Source organism: Otolemur garnettii, unplaced genomic scaffold, assembly GCF_000181295.1.
Source record: "Otolemur garnettii isolate 467f Iridium unplaced genomic scaffold, OtoGar3 scaffold00006, whole genome shotgun sequence".
Taxonomy (NCBI): Eukaryota; Metazoa; Chordata; class Mammalia; order Primates; family Galagidae; genus Otolemur; species Otolemur garnettii.
This window is the reverse complement of record NW_003852401.1, coordinates 42,434,141-42,455,879: the sequence shown is the minus strand read 5'-3', so window position 1 is coordinate 42,455,879 and position 21,739 is coordinate 42,434,141. Positions and strand designations below refer to the sequence as shown.

Here is a 21,739-nt window from a genome sequence, read left to right as displayed (position 1 = left end):
ACCTACTGTATTTCACAATTCATTTACCTGATACATAACATTTAAATAATTGGATATAAATATGTGAATCTTAATTTGTACTAGGGTGGCCTAGTGACCTTTGGTCCCTAGATTGCCTGGGACTGAAGAGATTCATTCCTGAGACCCTGGACTTCAAGAGTTTTTTTCTGTATTTTTAAAATGTTTTTTGTTACAAATTAATATTAGGGTATAGATGTTTAGATTACATTGTTTTCAATTCTAAGGTGAAGTTCAAGTTATAGTTGAGCCCTTCCCCCAGGGGGCGTGCTAAACACCCTTACTTTGTGTGCCTTATGTGAGATCCCCCCAATTGCCCTCCCTCTAAGATTTAAAACTAGGGCACTCCCAGTCAAGCCTTCCTGTTTTCCCAGGACTGAGGGTTTCTCTAAATATGGGACTTCCCAGCTTAACCTGGGAGGAGCTGGTCACTCTGAATTATCCTCACGCCTTCATGGACACCTATATGTGTAAGAGAAGCATCTACATTCACCACCACTTTTACGCCTCCAATTCCATAAGAATGTAGAAAGACTGAAGATTCAGAGCCAGATTCTTCTCAACCACACATTAAAAAATGTACAGGTTTAATCAGTGACTATGAAAAACGTGCAGGTTTAATCCGCCTCATCACAGACAGAGAACACCCAAACACACCACCCACACAAAGCCCCTAAGAATATCCAAGAATGTCAAATCAATCCCATGTAGCAAATGCCAGGGATGGAAAAATGAGCTTCAGGGTGGGATCAAAACCAAATAGGTTAGGCCTATAATCTCGAAAACAGGGCATTTTCCAGACTTACAATTCAGATTGGGGCATGTCTTTCTTACCAGGTGCACCAACAAAGCTATTAGGCCAGAGCTAAACTTTCTGAAAAGCACCATTTTCTCCTAACTTCATTTTCCCAGATGTATGAGAAATACTGTCACTTTACTTTTGTTGTCAGGAATAGCCAAATTTAGTGTAAGATTATGAAACTCACAGAAAGACAACGTGGGAGGAACAATAACAGGTTTTTTTCCCCCCTCACAAACTGTGCTATGTCTGACAAGGGTCTACTCACCACTGCAAATGCCAGTCAGTATAAAAGGTTTAGGAAGACTGGCACAGAGGAGCATGCACAAATCTAGAGTTTAAGAAACACAAGGGCCACAAGACTCCACTTGACCCCAGCCCATCAAGTATTTTCCTGCTAGCAACTTCCCACTCAAGCAAAACCTCCCGTGACATTTACACTCCAATCGCGAGGTAATTATTAATATCACTGTCAATGCAGACCAAAAAAAAAAAAGTACCACTTCCTTCTGAGATGTCTAGCAATGGTCAAATTTTAAACGTATGTCATCATGTTTAAGTCTAAGTTCTAACTAGTTTCTTTTACAGAGTGTAAATACGTTTGTTCATATACCATTATATACTGTTCTGGGCTAAAGTTAGGAAGACTTGCTGAAGACATTGAGAACCAAAAGGACAATGAGGAAGGACAAACATTTTTTCTACAGGGGAAAAAAATCCAAGAGAAAGAGAATGAATAGAAGATAGAGGAGCAGCATTGTGCCTGGGCCATGCCCTGGTAGGGAGCATTATTATGCTTTCTTCAATGCTGCCCTAGTAGCTCTCATCACATCAGAACTCTCAGACTTCAGTAGCATCAAGCTGTAAAGCTGGGAATCTGTGGCATAAAATATGGCAATCTGGGAACTCCATTCACCCCACAGGTGCTCCAAATTACTGGAGACTGACAGACCCTTCCACAGCTCACTCAAGGGTAGAGGTGAAACTCCTACCCAGCTGGAAGAAGATGAGGGCCCACCCGGGACCAAGGTCTGCGGACAGCTGCTCTGTCATGAGATTTGGGCATCCTGTGGTCCATACACTTCTACCTTGCTCTTGACCTAAGGAATGTTAGAAAGGGAGGAGCCGGTCCAGAGCACAGCCTGAAGTATCCCTACTGAAAAGGACAGAGGCAACTGGATCCTGGCCATGGCCACCCTCACGACCCAGTGAGCAGGTGAGGTCCAACCTCCAAGAGAGGAACCCTTAGGGCATTTAGGCTTCTAGACAGCAAAGACAGAATCACATTTTTCTTTTCTTTTCTCAACAGCATGAACCCTGAGCACTTCCTTGTGCTCTTAATTCCATTCTCAAAATACCTAAAGTGGGGCCTTTTTATTTCACCCCTCTCATCTCATTTATAGCTCATGAGTGGATCTTATGACTTTATGTAAATCTCCGTGAGTAAATCTTCATGACTTTTTAACTGTAAGACTCTACAGTTAAAGGAAAAACACGCTTGCAGAATAAAAAAATAAATTGTGGGAAGAGAAGAAGCCTGACAGTATGGTTCATTTTCCATTCTGCTACCAAGATAAAAATAATGGGGAGGCCATAAAGACACATCTGTTTCCTTCCTTTCAGCTTTTAGTTTTTCTCTAATGCTCTTAAAAGTATATATATATATATATATATATATATATGAAAGAAAGAAAAGACTTTTCTTTCGATTCTATTTGCAGACCCTGTTGAGAGTGATCTTGAAAAATATCCCAGCACATTCCATATGATAAAGCAATAGCAAAAGATCTGCTCTGCTAAATCGCCCTTGCTTTGCCTAGAGTGTTTTCTACCACAAAGGGGTCAGCCTTTTGATGTTTAGTCCATCTCCTCTTTCCTTTCGGAACAGCAGGCTGAACTCAGGGCCCCCAAACACTGGGGACTCGGATGTCTGGGTTTCACTTCTCCATGAACCACTAATTTGCTATGCAGCCTTGGGAGTTTCTTCGCTTTTTCTGTAACAAAGGAGTCTTCCCTAAGACGGGAGAGGATAATAGCCTTGGCTTTGGCAACTCCGCCGGAGCTTCGGGAAGCATAATTAATTAACATTAGTACTCTTGAGATATAAAGAGCTATTTAAGTATAAATCTTAATTATCATGATTATTATGAGTCAATGGCCAAACTGTGCTCTCCTCAGTTATTTAAGGAAGAAAAGCGGGTAGAACTTTCTTTCCTTTCACCTCCCCTACCCAGGACGAGAAAGGGGTCCTGACAAAGGGCCTGAGGAACAAACAGTGTGAAGCCAGAGGGGTTTTATGTTTTCTTGACGTGTAACATTTGGAGAACTGTCCTCTCTCTACATTCTCCGGCCTAACTACCCCAAATCTAAATCCGCCAGTGTGGGGTGATTCTAAGCACTGCAGAGAGCTCTAGTTCATCCAGACGTCATGAATCTTTGGATTAAACAGCAGGAAAGTTGTAGCTGTGGGAAAAGCTCTTCCAATATTTATAGTTTGTTCCTGACGTGCATTTCGCATAGGAGACAAGCGCTCCTGAATTAGGAAGCATAAGTCACTAACTCCCACTGCTTGTGTGAATGAGCATTCTTGAGCTGTGACATTCTTCCTGAATGAGTGGGCCACAGAGACACTCTTTATGCTCTGCCTAAAGAATGGTAAGCTTTTAAAACAAGGGTATTTTATCACCCAATGCTCCGGCTAGGTTTGCTCCAAGCCTAAAGCGTTAAATCACTTGGGAAATGACTTTGATAAGAGAATCTGTTGTTAATCAATGTGCTCCTATTTATAGAAATAATCTGACTGACCTTCAAAATTCACGGAACTTGGGCTATCTGATCAGAAGATGTTAACACGGGCTCTAGGTTCCTTCCACATAATAAATCATAAGTAATCTCTCCGCCATTAATTTAGGCTTCAAAGTCTGCTTTAAAAGAAACCCTCATCACTTCTACTCACCACTCAGCTTCCACGCTCACTTTCCTGTTCATGAAAGGTCTTTGCTATATGTAGGATTGAATTCCAATGACAGCCACCTGGTGGATCAATTTCATCTTACACAAGTCTTTATTTTTGGCCTGTAAGCTAAATAGGATACACGAGGATCTTTGGAGAATCCTCAGATAACCCTCTCCTTGGTATGTGTGTCCTTGCAACTGCTGTCTCTACTTTTTATTTCCTCTCTCAAACCTTCTGAAGCCATCTACTGAATTCATCCTACTTCTTGCCAAACTCAATTAGAGGACATCTCTGTACACTCTTTTCTATTATCGTATGACTACGTGATATCCTCAGAGAGCATCAGGTGAGATCAGCTTGATGGATGCCTAGCCACTTCTGCCAGTGGCTCCCCCAGGTCCTGTGGGGCATCCTCATGACTCAAAGTGTGGTCCAGGACCAGTAACATCCCTATAATCTGGGCTCCTGCTAGAAATGCATCATCTCAGGCCCTCTTCTGGGTCCACTGAATCATAGTCTGCATTTTAAGAGTTCCCAGGAGTTTTACATGTACATTAAAGTTTGGGAGCCCTGATTGACAACTCACTAAGAAGTTTTACCAGAGTCCAAAAATCCCAGTGGGTGTGAAGGATGACAATTTTTCGAGGAAACATAAAAGTAAAAGCTATATTACCAAATATTGAGGCAGGCTATCTCTGACCAGGTGGCAAAGAAAAGGGGAAGGGGCAGAAGATGGGTTTTATTCCCAAAGGCATCCCTCTGGGCCCCATTCCAAAGGAGAAGGGGGAAGAGAAAGAGCTCAGACAGCAGAGAGACGTTTACCCACCTTCTCTAGAACCGAACCTTGAGGAAGCTCGCAACATAATATAGCAGAGTCCCAAGGTCCATTTTCTCTGCAAACCCAAACACCCAAATAAGAGGGAAAAGCTGGTCTGAGATAAAGCATTTCTGGGCGCAGTTTGTCCCTCTCTAATGGCTACACAGTATAAATACGAAGGCAAGTGAGGCGCGTGCCCCCACTTTCTGGTAGTCTCCAAGCCTGTCCAGGAAGAGAGCAATGCTGAGCACCTGCTGACCGAGCAGGCACCACAGAGATGCTCAGCTTCACAGCAACCATCTAAGTAAGTGCTAGATCCCTGCATTTTATGGAGAGGGAAAGTTGCACTACACACTCCCAGGTGTGAAGAAAATTACTCAAAGCCACACAGGTCATGGGGGGTGGAACTCAGATCTGAAATTAAATCAGAGTAGATTCCAAAATCCAAATCTTTCCCTCTACATCAGAACTTCCCTTCAAATAATGCAGAGAGTGGGGACTAACTGTGCGTAAGATTCCAAGTTCAAACATCAGCTCTGAATGAGTCATTTGGATTGAGAACAAGTAACGGGAGTTTATCTCATTAAAAAGTAAAATCTTAGCAGTTCCACCTATTCCATGTAAGTCTCTATTCAGCCGCTTCTGCAGAAAAGAAAACATTCTAAGGGGTGCCTTTATTCTTCATTTTCTGTGATTTCTGCATATCTTCAGCCAGTTCCTGCCTAGCACCAGGCCAGGGATACCTCCGGGAATTGGAAGCTGGCTGATGCCATTAAGCCAGGATGAAGGCAAACTTGAAACAGGAGCAAAGGGCAGGAATAAAAGGCCAAGTGTTTCTCCACCTTTCATCATTTTATCAGCAGTCAGGGTATTCTTTACAAGGAGAAGGGCTGGGCTTGACTCCCCAGTCCTGTACCTCACTCCTGTCCCCTTCCTACGAAGTAGGATCCATACAGTCCGGAGCTTTGTAACTCACTATAAGGGACAGCCCAGCACCCCGTGTTTCTCCTACATTCAGAGAGAGCTGATGCATTTTTCAACATCCTCAGATTCTAGCATAACAGGATGTTGAATGAGACTCTTCCTACCTTGGTAACTGACACCAAAGTGAATGGGAGGCACTCAGCGGTGGGATTCACAAAAGAACTGGCTGAGAACTGGACCTGTGTCCTTCAAAATACCTCATTCACTATGAGACTTTATGAGGTTCCCAGGAAGAGAGAGCAAGGAAAGACTTAGAAGGAACCCCATCAGAGGAATTCTATGGAGCCACTCTGAGAGCTTGAGCCATGTTCCCTACAGGAGAAAGGCTCAGAGGACAAAGCCTGACTCCTGCCCCAGAAAGGGCAAGCACCCTGCAGCAACAGGGGAGACAGCTGGCATGTGGCTCAACCTTACACCCAGAGGACAAGGGATCATGAGTGTTCCCTATGGACCAGATGAGTTTGTGTCGGGAGTCTTAGGTCCTGTTAACAGGGCCCCTTGTGGGGGCAGAGGGACCCCCCAACAACACAAAGCTTCTTCCTGGAGAAAGAAGTTGTTTCCACCAGCCCCAGTAGAGGTATGTTTGTTCTCGTTATGAAAACAGCAGAGAAAGGAATCTCCAAGAACTCACAAAGGTATCTAGGAAAGACAGATCAAGCATCAGCACTGAAAATTCCCATGTCCCAAGAGCACAAGGTCATTAGCAAGCAAACTTCCCTGACACTTCTCAACCCCATTCCCTGCCACCTGGGCAGCAGAGGGGCTGAAACCTTGACAAATTCCAGCCCCCAGCCCATTCTGCCAGCCTGAACTTGGTCAGGAGGTCAAGTCAATTTCTAGCTCAGATGAGCCATACTATTTCTCAATTGAGCTTCTGACTGCAGTCTCAAATGACCAAAAGATTATTACTCAGTCGTGAGCAAAAAAATTTTACATGGCTGAGTTCTCCTCTAAGGCAATGAGGCTCACCTTGGTTACTCACTGGAAACACTGGGAAATCTCAAAACCAAGAACTGCCAAAACCTAAATCAATCTCATCCTGGAGTCACTGAATCAGACTTGCTAACGGCAGGTACCAGAATGTGTATTAAAAATGTAATCAAATAAAATAATAAGGAAAAATCTCCAGTTGATTCTAATGTGCAATGAAGTGCTAGAAGCTACTCGTCTGGGAGCCCAGGAAGACGACTGTGAGTGAGTCCATTGTAAAGGGACAATGGAAAAGAAAAATAAAATAAGACTGCTGCATTTGATTGTCATAAGTCACGCTTTGCATTGTGCTGGAAGATAGACACTACAGTTCTCTCGATTTCATTCTGATGAAAGCTGCTTTAAACAGAACCCCAAGCTAACCACCACTGAGTTAAGTTCTTAAATGTGGAATCCAAAATGATCAATTTAAGGTCTGGAGTCTGGGAAAGTCTTTTCTCTCTTTCTCAGCTACTGGCCAGGTTTCCAGTGATCAACAGATGAGGACGGCATTGGCTTGGTGTCGGGGGTCCTGCTGACATCGAAAGCTCTGTTAGCACCTGTCCTTCCATGTTAGTGCCCTCAATGGGGCAGTGGTGGAGTCTGCAGGGCCCCAGCTCTCTCAGAAAACATCACACAGGGGTCTCGGTTTGCTGGACCTCTCTCCTTTAATACCTGCCTCCATCCTCACACCTTATGAAAAGCACTGCCTTGGCCTGGAGTGATGCTGGATCAAGCTCAGCCTTCCTCCAAGTGGAAAGCAGAGGTCTGCCAAGCTGTGCCAGTGATCGCATGAGGCAGTAAATGTTATCAGGAGCCATTATGTCTGATCAGTCCACCTCCTCCATCCTCACCAGTTTTGTTTTAGAGACTTCTGCTTTACTGTTTATTATTCACGCTTCCATTTCTTTCAATATTCTTCATTCTCTGTTTTCAAGAACAAGTTCCTAAGCCAAGTGGCCATCCCATGAAAATCTTGGTTCTAAGCTGAGTAAGACACGCACACTCTAAGGGACCCCAGAGCTGCCACACTGATTCTTCTGGCTTTGTGTGAAAAGGCAACCAGCGTCAGGAGAGGCCAGGCTGCCTGCTTCCTTGTAAGCCAGGACAGGAAACTTGCAATGTTAAAAAAAAAAAAAAAAAAAAAAGGAGGATCTCATCAAAACAACTGGGGGTAAAAGTGGAACTTTTATCAAAAATATTTGTGAGAGCCAAACTTCTTCATCAATTACTACATGATGACAGCAGAAATATTGCTGGAACATAAGGCCCAACTTGTTCTTAACATGAAATGTAGCTGTAGGCCAGCATTTTTTTCTTCTTCTTTTGCTATTTGTTTATTTTCCTTTAGTTTTAAAGGCAGACAAGAGAGAAAAGAAGTGATTCTAAGAAAGGTCATGATCTGTATGCTATGGCTGTGAATCTCATAAATACCCACAAAGATCCTCCCTCTAAGGCAAGTGAAACCAACATCTACTTGGTCACACTGGTTTACAGCCCAGTAGGGTAATTTACATCCACCTGCGCCCTGGGCCAAGTCTCCTTCATTTCCACTTTCATCTATTATTCCTTACATGGATGGTATTTGAGTAAATAGTCAAAGGGAAAAAGAAATCCTTCTTGTCTAAAGGCAAATGTGTACTTTAAGGACAATAAAAATGAATAAATGAACAAGAAGAGAAAAAAAGAGGAAAAATCTATCTCTATAAAATTTAGTTTAATTTTTATTTTATATAAAAATAAATTATGCCTTTTAAAGGGAACGTTTGAGAGACTCCAAGTTATTCTTACACCAGACAGTAATTTTTTCCCATCACTAAGTTAAAATGAACAGAGACATCAATAAAAACGAGGACACGTGATAATAGGAGTGCAACTCTCCTAGACATTAGTGCTATATAGAAATGTTCAAAAGAAAATACATCAAAATCCTACCAAAAACAGAAGCTACTGGCTTTACGCTAACAGTAGGTTCTATGCATATATGAAAGGACACAGATCATTTCTGATAGTTTTTAAACTCCAGTCCTTCACCCTAAATCAAGTTTCACCCTTGATAGTTTCAAAGGGCCATGGGTGAAATGCAAACAAAGTGTAAAGCTCAGTTATCAGTAATGTACACTTATTAGTATATTAGTTGTGACAAATGTCCTACAGTAAGGGAAGATGTAAACAGTGGGGGTGGGGCGATATCTGGGAACTCTCTGTACTACCTTTGCAATGTCTCTGCAAATCTAAAATTATTCATAAATAAAAAGTTTATTTAATAACAGACAAACAGCCATTGTCCCAAGTCAGAGTCTCTGGACCTAACTATGAAGCTATTATTCCCTCAAACATGCAGGAGAAAACACAGTAATCTAGAGACTCACAACAGCAACTGGAGCCAAGTAACTGCATAAAAAGCAGGGCTCCTATGCAGCAAGGGCTTCTAAACTCCCAACTAAGAGGAAGATTAATGGAGGAAGATTAAGAGGAAGATTTAATGCAAAAGACAACAGCAGCCAGGGGTGTCTGGGTATTGCATCCAAACATAGTTTGTTTGATGTGCTCCTGAATGGCTGTTTGTAAATCAAACTTACATAATTCAAATCACATTTTGGACACGCTAAGGAAGCCTGAGCATTTAAAAAGATGTTTAGCAAATACCAGGATATTGGAACTTATTATGTAACGGAGGTCCTGCATTCTCAATGACTCTGTGGCAGAGATGACTTTGCATGGGTTGCCTTTGCAGTGCACCCTGTGAGCCACACAGTTACATGTTGCCCAAGCAGCCCCTGCCCCCCACAGGTCCCAGGTTTCTATTCTCCCTTCTCTCTATCAAGTCATCTCTGTGTGACTTTGACTAACTCAGAGCTGTTACTGTGAGGGACTCATGAGCAGGTCCTAACATCTAAACCCCAGCCTCAGCCTCTATAGTGACAGCAAGCATTTGGACAACAAGATTGAGCAAGTAAGAATATTCCACCAAAGGACATTATCTGAAGCAAGGGAGAGCACAATGACTGTCTCACTGCTAGCTCACAGTGACACTCTCCTGGTGGCCACAGATTAGACCTCTGATGCTAGTGATCCTTCCCAAGTCCAAACTGTAAATAGGTAGTATCATCACTCCCAGAAAAATGGATCAGGACAAGACAGTGGCTCAATTCAGTCAACCCACGTAAGCAAAATAGTCTAGAATACCAGTTTCCTGCCTATGGATAAGAAAGCAGGATTCTCCATTCCAGTGGATAAAGGGCTAGAAATTAAAACCTAAATATTGCATAAGCCAGCCAAACACAGTTCATTTGCTCATGTTTTTGCACGAGTGCTGTCATTATGGGTGTAAAATCTCATTAGATATTTGTGATGATGATGATGATAATTCTTTTCTCATGAAATACTCAAGCATGCTACAGTAATTAATCCTATAGATAGCAGATTACTATTCAAAATTATTCACTCCCTCATCCTCTCCTTAGAAGGAGTATGATTCTATTCCCCTTGATTTGGCTTTGGCCTCATGACTTGCTTTGTCGGCCAACTCATATGGGCTAAAGAGACATGTCACCAGCCTTGGACCTGTCCTAAGAAGCCTCACATATTTCCAGTTGTCCTCTTTCATTCTGTGCTTGCATGAGAAGCAGGTCTCCTATGCAGCTGGTGCTTCTTCACCTTTTGTCCAAGAATAAATACATAGGGAACAAATCCGCTCCAGGTGACCTACAGACCCCTGAGCAAGACTAACAGAGCTTTAAGACAACAGACCCTCTCCCCCATGCAAAAGCCTCAGGTACTCACCATCATCAATTCCAGGCCAGCCCATGAAGTGGGCAGAAATCTGTTTCTCATCCTTCCCATACTCGTTCTTGGCTATTAGAGTGTAGTCCCCATTGTTCATGTGAGTAGGATTATCCAGCTGGAGGCAGCCGTGGTATTCCGTGTGATTGGTAACATGTATTTTAGTACAGATGTATTTGGACTCATTCAATATTGCCCCATTATAGAACCACTGAAGCGCTGGTTTGGGGTTGCCTTTCACAGTGAATGGAATGCACCAGTGGTGGTCTGAGGTTGGAGATTCGAGAAATGTGATAGTTGGTGCAACTAAATTGAAAAAGAGAGAGTTAATAGCATCAGAAAGCTCAGAATTCTCGCCGTCTCCAGATTTCTGTGTTATTGACAGGGGATTCTATACAAACATTGTTTGGTTTAAGAAAATACGTGACTAGCAAGTCTGGAATCCATCAATATTATGTATCATCATCAAGGTAGATTTAACTCCCTACAGAGAGCTTCAGAAAGACTATTTTCTCTGCTCTACTGAAGACCCACGCTTCACAGTCATTTTTCAAATCTGTTCAGTGTAAACAAGAACCAGCTCCTAACAGATCCAGGGGATTTCCTACAGTGGAAAGGGTTCATTTGAAGTTGACTTTGGCTTCAAATATATGTATCTTTGATATTATGTAGATTCATCAAAAAGAAAATGAAGGACACTATTTTTATAGTACTTCTTCCCTCCATAATAACAGAAATGACTTTAGAAATTGTACATGAAGCCTTAATCTCACATAACTTTTCTAAAGCAGATCAAACTTATCAGTACAATGACTACCACTTCTGCTGATTAATTATTAGAATAATTATTATGATAAACTAATTTTTTTTACTGGTTGTCAGTTGCAAATACTCTTTAAGCATCACAGTTCATTACTGTGATGGTCCATTTTTGGTCCATTTTTGTTATAATACTAGATGTGAATATTTTGATCCTTTAAATGTCTGGGCTCCAATACAGACTAGAAATTACTCCCAACTTCAAGTACAAATAACTCACTCTATGCTTGGGGGAAATACACATCAAGTACTATCTTTTAACAGAGTACTTATCCTGAATGAAAGCATTTAAAATCCCTCATCACTGTTTGTCTAAATGTGGCCTAATGTTGATAATTATAAAATCAGAGACTGGAAAAGATCTTTGAAATCTAATAACATCATTTTTTCAGATAAAGAAACCAATCTTTGATAAGGTTATGTGAGTGGGTCAAGATTACTGAGTGAGACGGATCTGGAGCAAAAGTCCTGGATGGTGTTTAATGCACCAGCCCTTCCCTCCCTTATTCTCCTTGATTATATGTGTTCATCACATAAAAGGAGTAAAAACTGCATGGCCTCGTCTCCTGGGAACCCACAGTCTGAATAGGGTCTCTACAGTGGTTAGCCTGGTTGTTAGTAACTTTTATCATTTATTCCCTTCACTCTCTTTTTTTGGGGGGGAAGGGGAGAGATAGAGTCTATTGCCCAGGCTAGAGTGCCATGGTATCAGCCTAGCTCACAACAACCTCGAACTCTTACATTCAAGCAATCCTCTGACCTCAGCCTCCCAAGTAGCTGGGACTACAGGTCTCCACCACTATGCCCGGCTAATTTTTAACTATTTTTGAGACAGGGTCTCGCTTTTGCTAAGGCTGGTCTCAAACTCCTGAACTCAAGCAATCCACCCACTCAGCCTCCCAGAGTGCTAGGATGACAGGAGTGAGCCACTGCACCCACCCTATTCCTTCCATTCTTTAGCTATACTGTGACAGATAAGAATAATTCTTTAGGCCAGGAGCCATTTACATATTTATAATTTAGGGGGACTCTGCATCTGTTACACAAAATAAGGTGCATGTCTGTTTAGAGGCACCCACTAGAAGATGTGCATTAAGAACCAACCACAGCAAGGACCACAGTGGGGCAGAGGCCACACTTACCTTCCTCCCACCAGCCCAGGCCCCCACGCCCAGGGCCCACTTATTCCTTCCACCATGCTCAAATGAGTTTAGGGTGAGGTGATGATTGGAGGACATAAAATTGGAAGTGGTTGCATACGGGTGGGGATAACACTGACTTCAGGCTTCTGGGTGGGTCAAAATAGTGAGAAATTATGAGTCCAGTTTCCACTGGACACAGTGCTGGTATTTACAGTGACAGAGGATTACAATTGGTGATGCCAATCATTCATCCAACAATCACACACTTGAATTTGTGCTACGTGAGTGTTAGCCAGTGTATGGCTATCAGTCTACATGTGTTAAATTTGGACAAATACTTACACACATGCCAATTCACGTTTTTCTCATCCAAATCCTAATGCAAACAGGGTAAAACCTCATTAATTTGTACTGTGCCAGCCCAGAATTTGCAATGATATGAAGCATCTATATGATTTTTACTGAATATACATTCGCTGTATGCCACCACTGAATGCCACAATCCAAAATTTTAAGATACAAGTTGTATTATTTATAATAATGAAAAATAAATGTTCTTATGTTTAATGAAGAAGAAGCATTAATATCTTTTATCTTAGCTTAAAAGTATGCAGAAATTTAAAACAATAATTCCAGTTTTCTGCAGGTGACGATAACTTAAATAGGGCTTCTCCTACCTCCTCACAGAAACTTACTATCAAACTAATGAGGTTTTATGGTGTTAACAGTACACTTAGGTGTTTGTGAACAGCCAGAAAAATACTTTAGGTATCATAACCTCAAAACATCAATTGCTTTTATAGGGGAAAATAGTTTAGAAGCTGGCTTATGAGAATGTAAGCTAAAACATTAAAAAGAGGGAACAACCAGCTCAAAATATGTTCTTTCAGAAAAACAGACAGCAGAAGGCACAAATGATCAGCTCAAGATCAAAAAAGAAGCTTAAAAGAAAGGTAGCACATGAGCAAGAGACATTAAGTAGCAATCAAACAAAGGAAAGATTGATTCTTAATTAAGTATTCATGAAACATTGCATATATTTTTTTAACAAACTTAAACAACACCCAGAGCGCCCCAGCACCAAATGTAGGCATGTCCATGGTCATTGGCTTAGTAAAAACACATGCCGGTATGATTACGTACAATGCACAGTGAGGTTCACAGAATCCTGATCTTCTCCTACAAGATTTTCCGCCACACAAGAGATTTGCTTTCCACTGTCATCAGATGAAATGTTAGTTATCCTTAAGGAGCCCTGTGTGTTGATTGTTTCATTCTAAAAATGAATTAACAGACAACAATAATCTTGATTAGGATTGATCCCGAAGTGACAGAATTCGGCATTTCTTCTCCTAACTAGAGAAAAAATATATACAACATTAGAAAAACTTCTCTGCCTGAGTTGGGCTCAGGCAAAGAAGTAAATCAGAAGTATTTCTATTTCTCTAAGTTTCCACTGCTTGGTGTGTGAGGTTGACTTAAACCTCAAACTCCTATCTACCTTCCTCCAAGGGAAAAGACCACAGGGAGAGTCCCTCGATTTGTTCACAAAGACTCAAAGAGCTCACTAGGGACGGAAAGACTCTCCAGTCTATTGGGCATGCATAACTACAATGGAAATCTGCCTTTGTTAGTTAAGAATAAACAGAAAGAACTCTTCATAAACGTCTACACAGGGCCTAATGAAGTATCAAACAATCGGTGCTAGATTTAATACATTCTCAAGTTCTGAAACCCTCTCATTGTCTATTAAGACACAGACAAGCATAAGCCTTACCATATGTTTGGAAACCAGGTTACCAACATCCCAGTACATAACAGGAACCGGGTCACCTGTCACAGTGCAAGATAACGTGATAGACTTTCCTTCCTCCACGGTGAGGTTAGGTGCAGCCAAATTTGCAGATGGCAAACCTGTGGAACAAGACAAGCAAGCAGAGACATACATAAACAGTTAAATCCGGTATCAAAAGAATAACTACGAAAACTCCTTACGCTTTAAAATCAATCATTATTTACTTTCTGGGACTGATTTACGTTGATCTGAAAAAGTACCAGGTTGATAAGCTTTATAGAGATTTAATGTGGAGCAAAAAATGTGCTGTAATCAGATCTGAAAATAAATTATGCACATTCCTTGGGAAAAAAAATACTAGCATGTTGACGTGTCTTCCATTTCTTTTTCTGTTCTATAGATACTAATCCATTTTTGCACATAAATAGGCATCGTACCTGTGAGCTACCATTGTATGTCTTTTGTCCTCCCTTCTCTCCCTCTCCTTCTTCTCCCCTCCACTTTTATATACTTAGAAACACAAAAGGGTAAGAGATGCATCTAAATTTCTTTTGCAAAAATCTTTTTCTTTGCATTAAATAATTTATGCCTCTAACACACTACAAGACCTAGATTTTGAAAGAGTCAGACTGTCAAAGAAAATGTACTTTCAAAGCATTTTTCAAAGACATGAAGCTTGAACTATTGTACTGTTAGAATGTTTCAAAGTTATATAAGTCATAGTTAAATATTACAAGTAAAATTGGTCATCCTATTTAAAATATAATGGGAAAGAAGCATAATGATTCTTCATCCAGTGAAAAGTTCTTTTCATTAGAAAAGCCTGCAAATGTATTTGTTACTGGATGAAAATTTGAACCTTCTAAACATTTTTAAATATTTCAGTAGAGCATTGTTTTCATACCTTCACCTTTCAAAGGCTATGTGGTCATGTACTGATCCTGCTATCCTTTTATTAAATGATCACACCTATTGAGTACGTGCCCTAACTACATATGAATCACGGTATCTCTGACATGTAGATGGGTCTCAGAGGGAACACCAACATGTCAGGTTCTGCTAGTTCAGACCATCTCTCTCACTTGGCATCAGAAAATCTGCTTGGGACTGTATCCACCCCAACAGCTACCGTGTTTCCCCGAAAATAAGACCTACCCAAAAAATAAGCCCTAGCAGGATTTCTATGCATTAGTTAAATATAAGCCCTACCTCGATAATAAGACCTAAACATGCTGCATAGCCATGCCCTGCATTTTGGCATGGAGCAGTAAGGAAGACTGGAATACCTTTTATCTGCCACAGCTCCTTTCTGAGCCGTTCGCACTTGCACGGGTACACGTGTGGCAACTCCAGTCACAGGCATCCTATTGCGCACGTGCAAATGGCTAGGGGAAAGGAGTTCACGCATCACTAGTGCCAGCCCCACCAACAAGGTCGGCTCCCTCTGTCAGGTCGCCGAAGAAGATGACTTAACTGTATTTGAATAAATGTAGATTGTTATATTATACTTAGTAAAAATAAGACATCCCCTGAAAATAAGCCCTAGTGTGTCTTCTTGAGAAAAAAATAAATATAAGACAGTGTCTTATTTTCGGGGAAGCATGGTATGTCCCTCAGACTTGATACATCATTAACTCAGAAGTAACCTGCAAGTCAGAAAAAGCTATTCATCTTTGACAGCAATTAACCCACTCAACTGGTAGCATCTCACCCATCACTTTCATATGACTGTGCACAAACCCTTCTCTTATGATGCAATTCTTGCTGGCAAAGCCATCACTCTTTATCACTGAAAGCAGACTGGAATATGAGTTATACACTCTGTCTTATGGTATTCCCACCCTTGGGAGAGGACTACCAAATAAGATCCAGCTTTTAGGAGCTAGTAAGGCCCCTTCAGAACTCTTCCCTACCACAAGCATCCAAAAAAGAATATGTTACATCTTTCACAGGATTTCAAAAAGGCCCCTAGTGCCCAGAATTATACAGGGCAATGAAATGCACAGCCATGATTAAGAGAGAGTCCCGCAAATAGGAATAAGCCCTGGACCATATACCTGACACATACTAACTGTGTGGCCTGCAGTGAGTCATTTTTTCCTCTCTAATGTGTTCTTTGTCACAATTTCTGTGACAATTACAGTTCCTAATTTATCAAGAAGCATGTCAAGGCAAGATATCACAAACAGGCTTACTTAGTTAAAAAAAAAAAAAAAGAAAGAAAAAATCTCCTTGAAGTCAGTGGTACAATCTGAATGACTTTTAAAATATATATTCATTTTGTTTTTATTAGACAAATATATAGGCACATATCTGAAGAGTTTATAATTCTAAAAAGACCTATGAAAAATATTCACACTGCTGTGTAAAAAACACTTCCCCCCCCCCTTACCCATGTGGCACTATTTCCTATTCCCATAGACCCCATTTCATTTCTTTTAACTTATTCTTTCGGTGTTCCTCTCCATTAAATTGATCATCACTAAATAGCATGCTTATATTGCCACTTCTTCGTTTTTCTGCTTCAGCATTATTGACAGACCTTCCACTGTGCAAGATGAGAACCAGGCTCAGGGTCACAAAACGCCAGCCCTCCCACATCTCTCCTCATAGCCTGCCACATTCTGTGAAGTTACATTGTCCAGATTAAAGGTATAAAGTTTGTTACATTAAGGGTTAAGTATATTATCCCTACAGACAGCAGAACCATCTCATTTGTAATAATTATAACTCATCAAATTTAAGGCAGTATTAATTATTAAATGCAACACGGTTATAGATACTACTAAGGGAAAAAGAAGCCAATTCAACCATGATTCGATGCTCTCTTGCCACTTAGAACTCCTATTGATCCCATGTCGGACCTTGTGGATAGCCCACCTAAATTTCTAATCTTTCCTCTCGTACTACCTTTATCTCCCTTTGTCCTATTTAGAGGGAGATCTCTTCAGCTTTACCTTTCAAAGCTTCTTTGGAGGTTTCTCATTCTTCTGTCATATTTTTGGTTTCTGAAACTTTTTGGTATTGTTGTTCCTGAATGTTCTTTTTATAGAGAAGTTACCAGTCTGTAACTTTTTGTGCTTAGTCAACTCTCTCCCATCTTCTTTGTACTTATGGATTTATCTGCTGACCCAGGGCCAGGGCCTTTTGAGGGGCTTCTTCTCAAGCTATGAATCCACCCCCCCACATACACACGCACAGCTAGACTCCACTGATGAAGACACTCCCCTTAGCACCTCAAGTACAAACCTATGGGACAAATTTGCTATCTTCTATAAATGTCCTTAATAGTTTGGAAATTCTGAGCAGAGAGAGTAAAACAAAGAGGTTGTCAGTAGGGAATGTTATGTCATAATCTTATTTTTTCCAATAAACTCTAATTTTTTTTTCAAGCTTAAGCTTATACAATTAATAGCTCTAAAATGTTTAATTATAGTAATAATAATATTAGCATTTATTGGGCATTCATCTGAATGAGATACTCTTATCTAGGACGTTCTTATTTTATTTAATCCTTATAACCAATCTTGAAGGTAAATATTTTATACTCAATTAATGAAATATATGAATTTTGGAAAAGTCTAATATATCTTCCTAAACTGCCCCAGTGCATCTAGCACTGAGCCAAAGCTCAGGGTCTCACCGCTACCTCCCAGCCTGCACATATCCGCGTTAGCACAGAACATAAATTACCACTGTACGTTCATGACCTAGGAATTAAGTTCATTTAAAAAATAATAATTTTGTGTATATTTTGCGAGGGAAAAGTGAGTCTCATTTGTTTACAGAGAAATTATATCACCCTGTCATAGCTATTTCCAAAGGAATCTGGAAAATTGGCCAAGTCTAGTTCTTGTCAATGTAAAGTCTTCCACAAATGACTAAGCATCTGACTCACGTTAATGCTACAGCATTAATATGCTGGTCAAAGATTCAATAATGGAAAAAACAATCTGTACTTGAAATATCACTTGAGGTTTAATTAGCACAATAAAAATAAATTGGGACGCATGAATAGCCAAGGCAGGATAAACCACTTGCCAGGCACTACTTCCTGGCTTAATAACATTTGAAATCGGCATAGTATATAGAGCCATGCCCCACAGTGCTTTCCGGTGCTGCTAGCACTACTGCAATGGAATCCTGATACTAAGTGCCACCGCTGTCTTCCTTTGGGAAACCTCACTGGAGATAAGAGACGACCTTCCCAGGCAGAAGGACACCACCCTGTCAGTGTCTCCCAATCTGTAGTCATTCAGGTAGGACATCCTAGCCTATACAACTTAACAGAAAATCATCAACCAGAGTGAAAAGCTGACTTTGTTTAGATCTGGGTTTCCTTAACTTGAACCTGTATATGATTTACCAGGAGGATCTTGTTAATAATGTAGCTAGCTTCTGGGTGGCACCTGTGGCTCAGTGAGTAGGGCACCAGCCCCATATACCAAGGGTGGTGGGTTTGAACCCAGCCCTGGCCAAACTGCAACAAAAAAATAGCCAGGCATTTGGCGAGTGCCTGTAGTCCCAGCTACTCAGGAGGCTGAGGCAAGAGAATCGCCTAAGCCCAGGAGTTGGAGGTTGCTGTGACGCCACAGCACTCTACTGAGGGTGATAAAGTGAGACTCTGTCTCTGCAAAAAACTAAAAAAATTAATGTAGCTAGCTTCTTTCCCAGAAGGTCTGGGTTGGGGCCTGAGAATTTGCACTTTTAACAAACTCCCTGTTCCACAGACACATTGCACATTTTGAGTGGCAGGAGTTTAGACAATGGGTCTTGGACAATCGTTCCCTGGGCTTTTGTTTCAACAACTGTTATTCTTAAACCTCACATCAGCCCGAGTAGTTACCTAGTCTACCAAACTTTCCCAAAGTGTTCTCTACCAAACTCTTATTCCTGGAGACGCTGTAAGGAAAAAAACAAACAAAACCCTACAGGAAATTATAGATGTTCACAGTGCACATTAGCTTAGAAACTCCATGAAGTCCTGCTATAAGTAAGTTTATTTAACTTCCATTGATCTGACATTCCCAAGGCTTGAGTACATAATAATTTCTTTGAGTTCCAATGTCTGTTGTAGCTTTGTTATTTTTATTTGAAGCAATCGGACAAAATATAAGATACGCATGTATTAAAATTCTGATATAAAATATATTTGAAGTAAACTATTCCCATTGATAGTAATAACATTAATAGCTCATATTCACTGTGTACTTGATGTGTGAATATGTGTATGTTTGTACTTAATAGATTCCATTTTAAATATTTTCCGATTATTAACTTATTAGTCATCCCCAAAACCCTAGTGCCCTGATTCCCCTATTTCCAGATAAAGAAGATAAAGCTTAAAGGTCACAACTAAGCAACTAATCAGTGGGGGGCTGGCCCCGAGCCACAGCTGTCAGTCCGTGGCCTTAAACATTTCATCACTGACCACCTTCTTTGCTAGGATCGCCTATCAATATGTCTCTACTTCCCCCCAGTAGTGCACACTTCCTGAAGGTTGACCAAATTGACCTGGTCCTTCGCTCACTAGAGTATGGAGATCCTCACTTTCTAATAATTGAGAAAAACTAACCTATAGACGTTTTGGATTCTTAACTTAGCTTTGCAACAAATGAAATGGGTCAAGGTTGGTTTTTGTTTTTCAGTAATCACCAGTGAGTCTGGCTTATTTTCTGGCTTGTTTTCAGCTTGCTTCAGTGCTTATGAGCTCTATTCATTTCATGTTGGGTCATCGTTCCATGTGTATAATAATATTCAAATAAATTACGGTTCTGTCTGCCCTCTTGCCTTCTCTCACTTCTATGTGTGCCCATATAAAGAACATAAAACAAATAAATACTTGACCTGTTAATTCTCTCTCAACAGAATATTCAAATTCTACAACCTCCCCTGCTACCTTTCTATTTTTTTTTTTGGCAAGTCTCCCAATTTCTTTGTCTCCTAAACAGATATATTCCACAGCTGGGAAGGAAGCCAAGATGAGCCCGACCTATTTAGAAGTGACTGCTTTACACCTGGTTGCAAAAATGACAGAAAATTAGCAAAACGACTCTCCAAGCTGCAGTTGGAAATTGTGCTTCTAAGTGTGTGTGAGCCATGTCATGATAATGACAGCTACCGCATACTTTCTCAGCACAAAAACTTAAACAGCACTTGACAGATTAGAAGAAAAAACAACATCTTCATTTGGCATTCTGAGAAGAGAAAGAAAAACAGTGACCCACCGTGTGGTTTACTTTATTCTAGGAGATAAAACCTGATCTCTAAGAAACTTAAAGCAAAGTGGTACACTAAAGTATATGCTTCTCAGTAAAAAAAAAAAAAACTCCAGCTAAGATGCTAAGAAAATAATGTTTTGTATCATTCTTAACCTCTACACAGAGCTTTAATACAGCATTTCCTTTTAATCAGCAGTAAATGCTAACAAAGTAGAATTACCATCGGCCTGTTTTCTTGGTTTAAAGCAAACAAAAGAAGGAATATGCACAAATATGCCACACAAGCAAATGGGCCACAAACTGGCTGAAACCAAAAGTAAATCAAAAATGTCATTAAAATCAATTGAACTCGAGGACCCAGGCCTGTCCTCCTGGGTACTTATGAACAAACCTTCACTACTGTAAATATTAACAGCATTTTGTCAGTATGGCTTTATACATTTCTGCACTAAAAGTCTGAAGGTTGGAAAAGTAGAAAATTGAAATTGTCATTAAAAACAATAAGGAAACCAAAGGCAGGCCTGATTTCTGTCCATGGGACTGTTAAGGGTGTTTTATACAGTAACTGCTCAGTTCTTCAACCATCGAGTGAATTGCCACCTTATATTCACTGTGGGACTCTCATTCTCTATGGTACCTGGTTACTAGTAAAGTGGGTTGAAGAATTGTTTTGATATGACCCAGAGGAATACCGTGTTTCTTACCACCATCTACTTAGAACAGGGCATTTAATCCACCATTAACACTTCCTGAAGAAGCTCTCTTCCAGACAAGATTTAAATCATAATTATAGTATTAAAAAAAATTAAAGTGTAAAGTCCATTGCTTCTTAATAATCCCATTCAGCCAAGAGAAATGACTGAAAGGCTTATACTACAGACCTACTGCTGAAAACCAACCACATGTGTAGGAATTGAGTAGAAAAATATATTTTTTGAATTCTATGTGACAAATAAGTTCATTAAAAACACTAAAAGAAGTAGCAGGAACATTTTTATAAGGAATGATGAATTAGCACAGCCTGGCAAAATCACCTTTTTTCATTACCACTTACAGGATTCTGTCTCAGTCCTCAGAACCACGCTGTTCATAGCACTCCTTCATTGCAGCTAATGTGGAAATTTTATACGACTATGTTTTCTTCCCTAACAATTAATAAAGTTTTCCTAAGGCTTAAAGGGTCTTGTGATGAAACAGACCACAACTTGGTTTACAGCAGAGGTAAATTTACAGTAATTCACGGCAGGAGGGGACTGTTAAAAAATATTGTGAAACATTTTGACTGTGCTATTAACAAGAACAGAGCAGTTAAACTTCCCAACCCCGCCTACCATGCCCAATTAATCTCTAAAGGCATAAGAAAGAAATGAGATTCTCTCAAAATGCAATAAGAACAGAAATTTCAAAAAGAGGCTCAGTGCCCATAGCACAGT

The 21,739-nt window shown here is 40.5% G+C and overlaps 1 protein-coding gene across 5 annotated transcripts in view; it reads right to left on the bottom strand.

Annotated features, from left to right (window-relative positions):
* Nucleotides 1–21,739, bottom strand: part of NTRK2 (neurotrophic receptor tyrosine kinase 2) — a 341,040-nt gene that overhangs the window by 272,793 nt on the left and 46,508 nt on the right. For all 5 annotated transcript variants that reach the window (XM_012813035.1, XM_012813015.1, XM_012813022.1 and 2 more), the window contains 3 exons: nt 14,068–14,204; nt 13,434–13,566; nt 10,330–10,635 (listed from right to left, as the gene is read on the bottom strand). In XM_012813035.1, the coding sequence (XP_012668489.1) occupies nt 10,330–10,635; nt 13,434–13,566; nt 14,068–14,204 (576 nt within the window). The remainder of the gene's footprint in view (nt 1–10,329; nt 10,636–13,433; nt 13,567–14,067; nt 14,205–21,739) is intronic.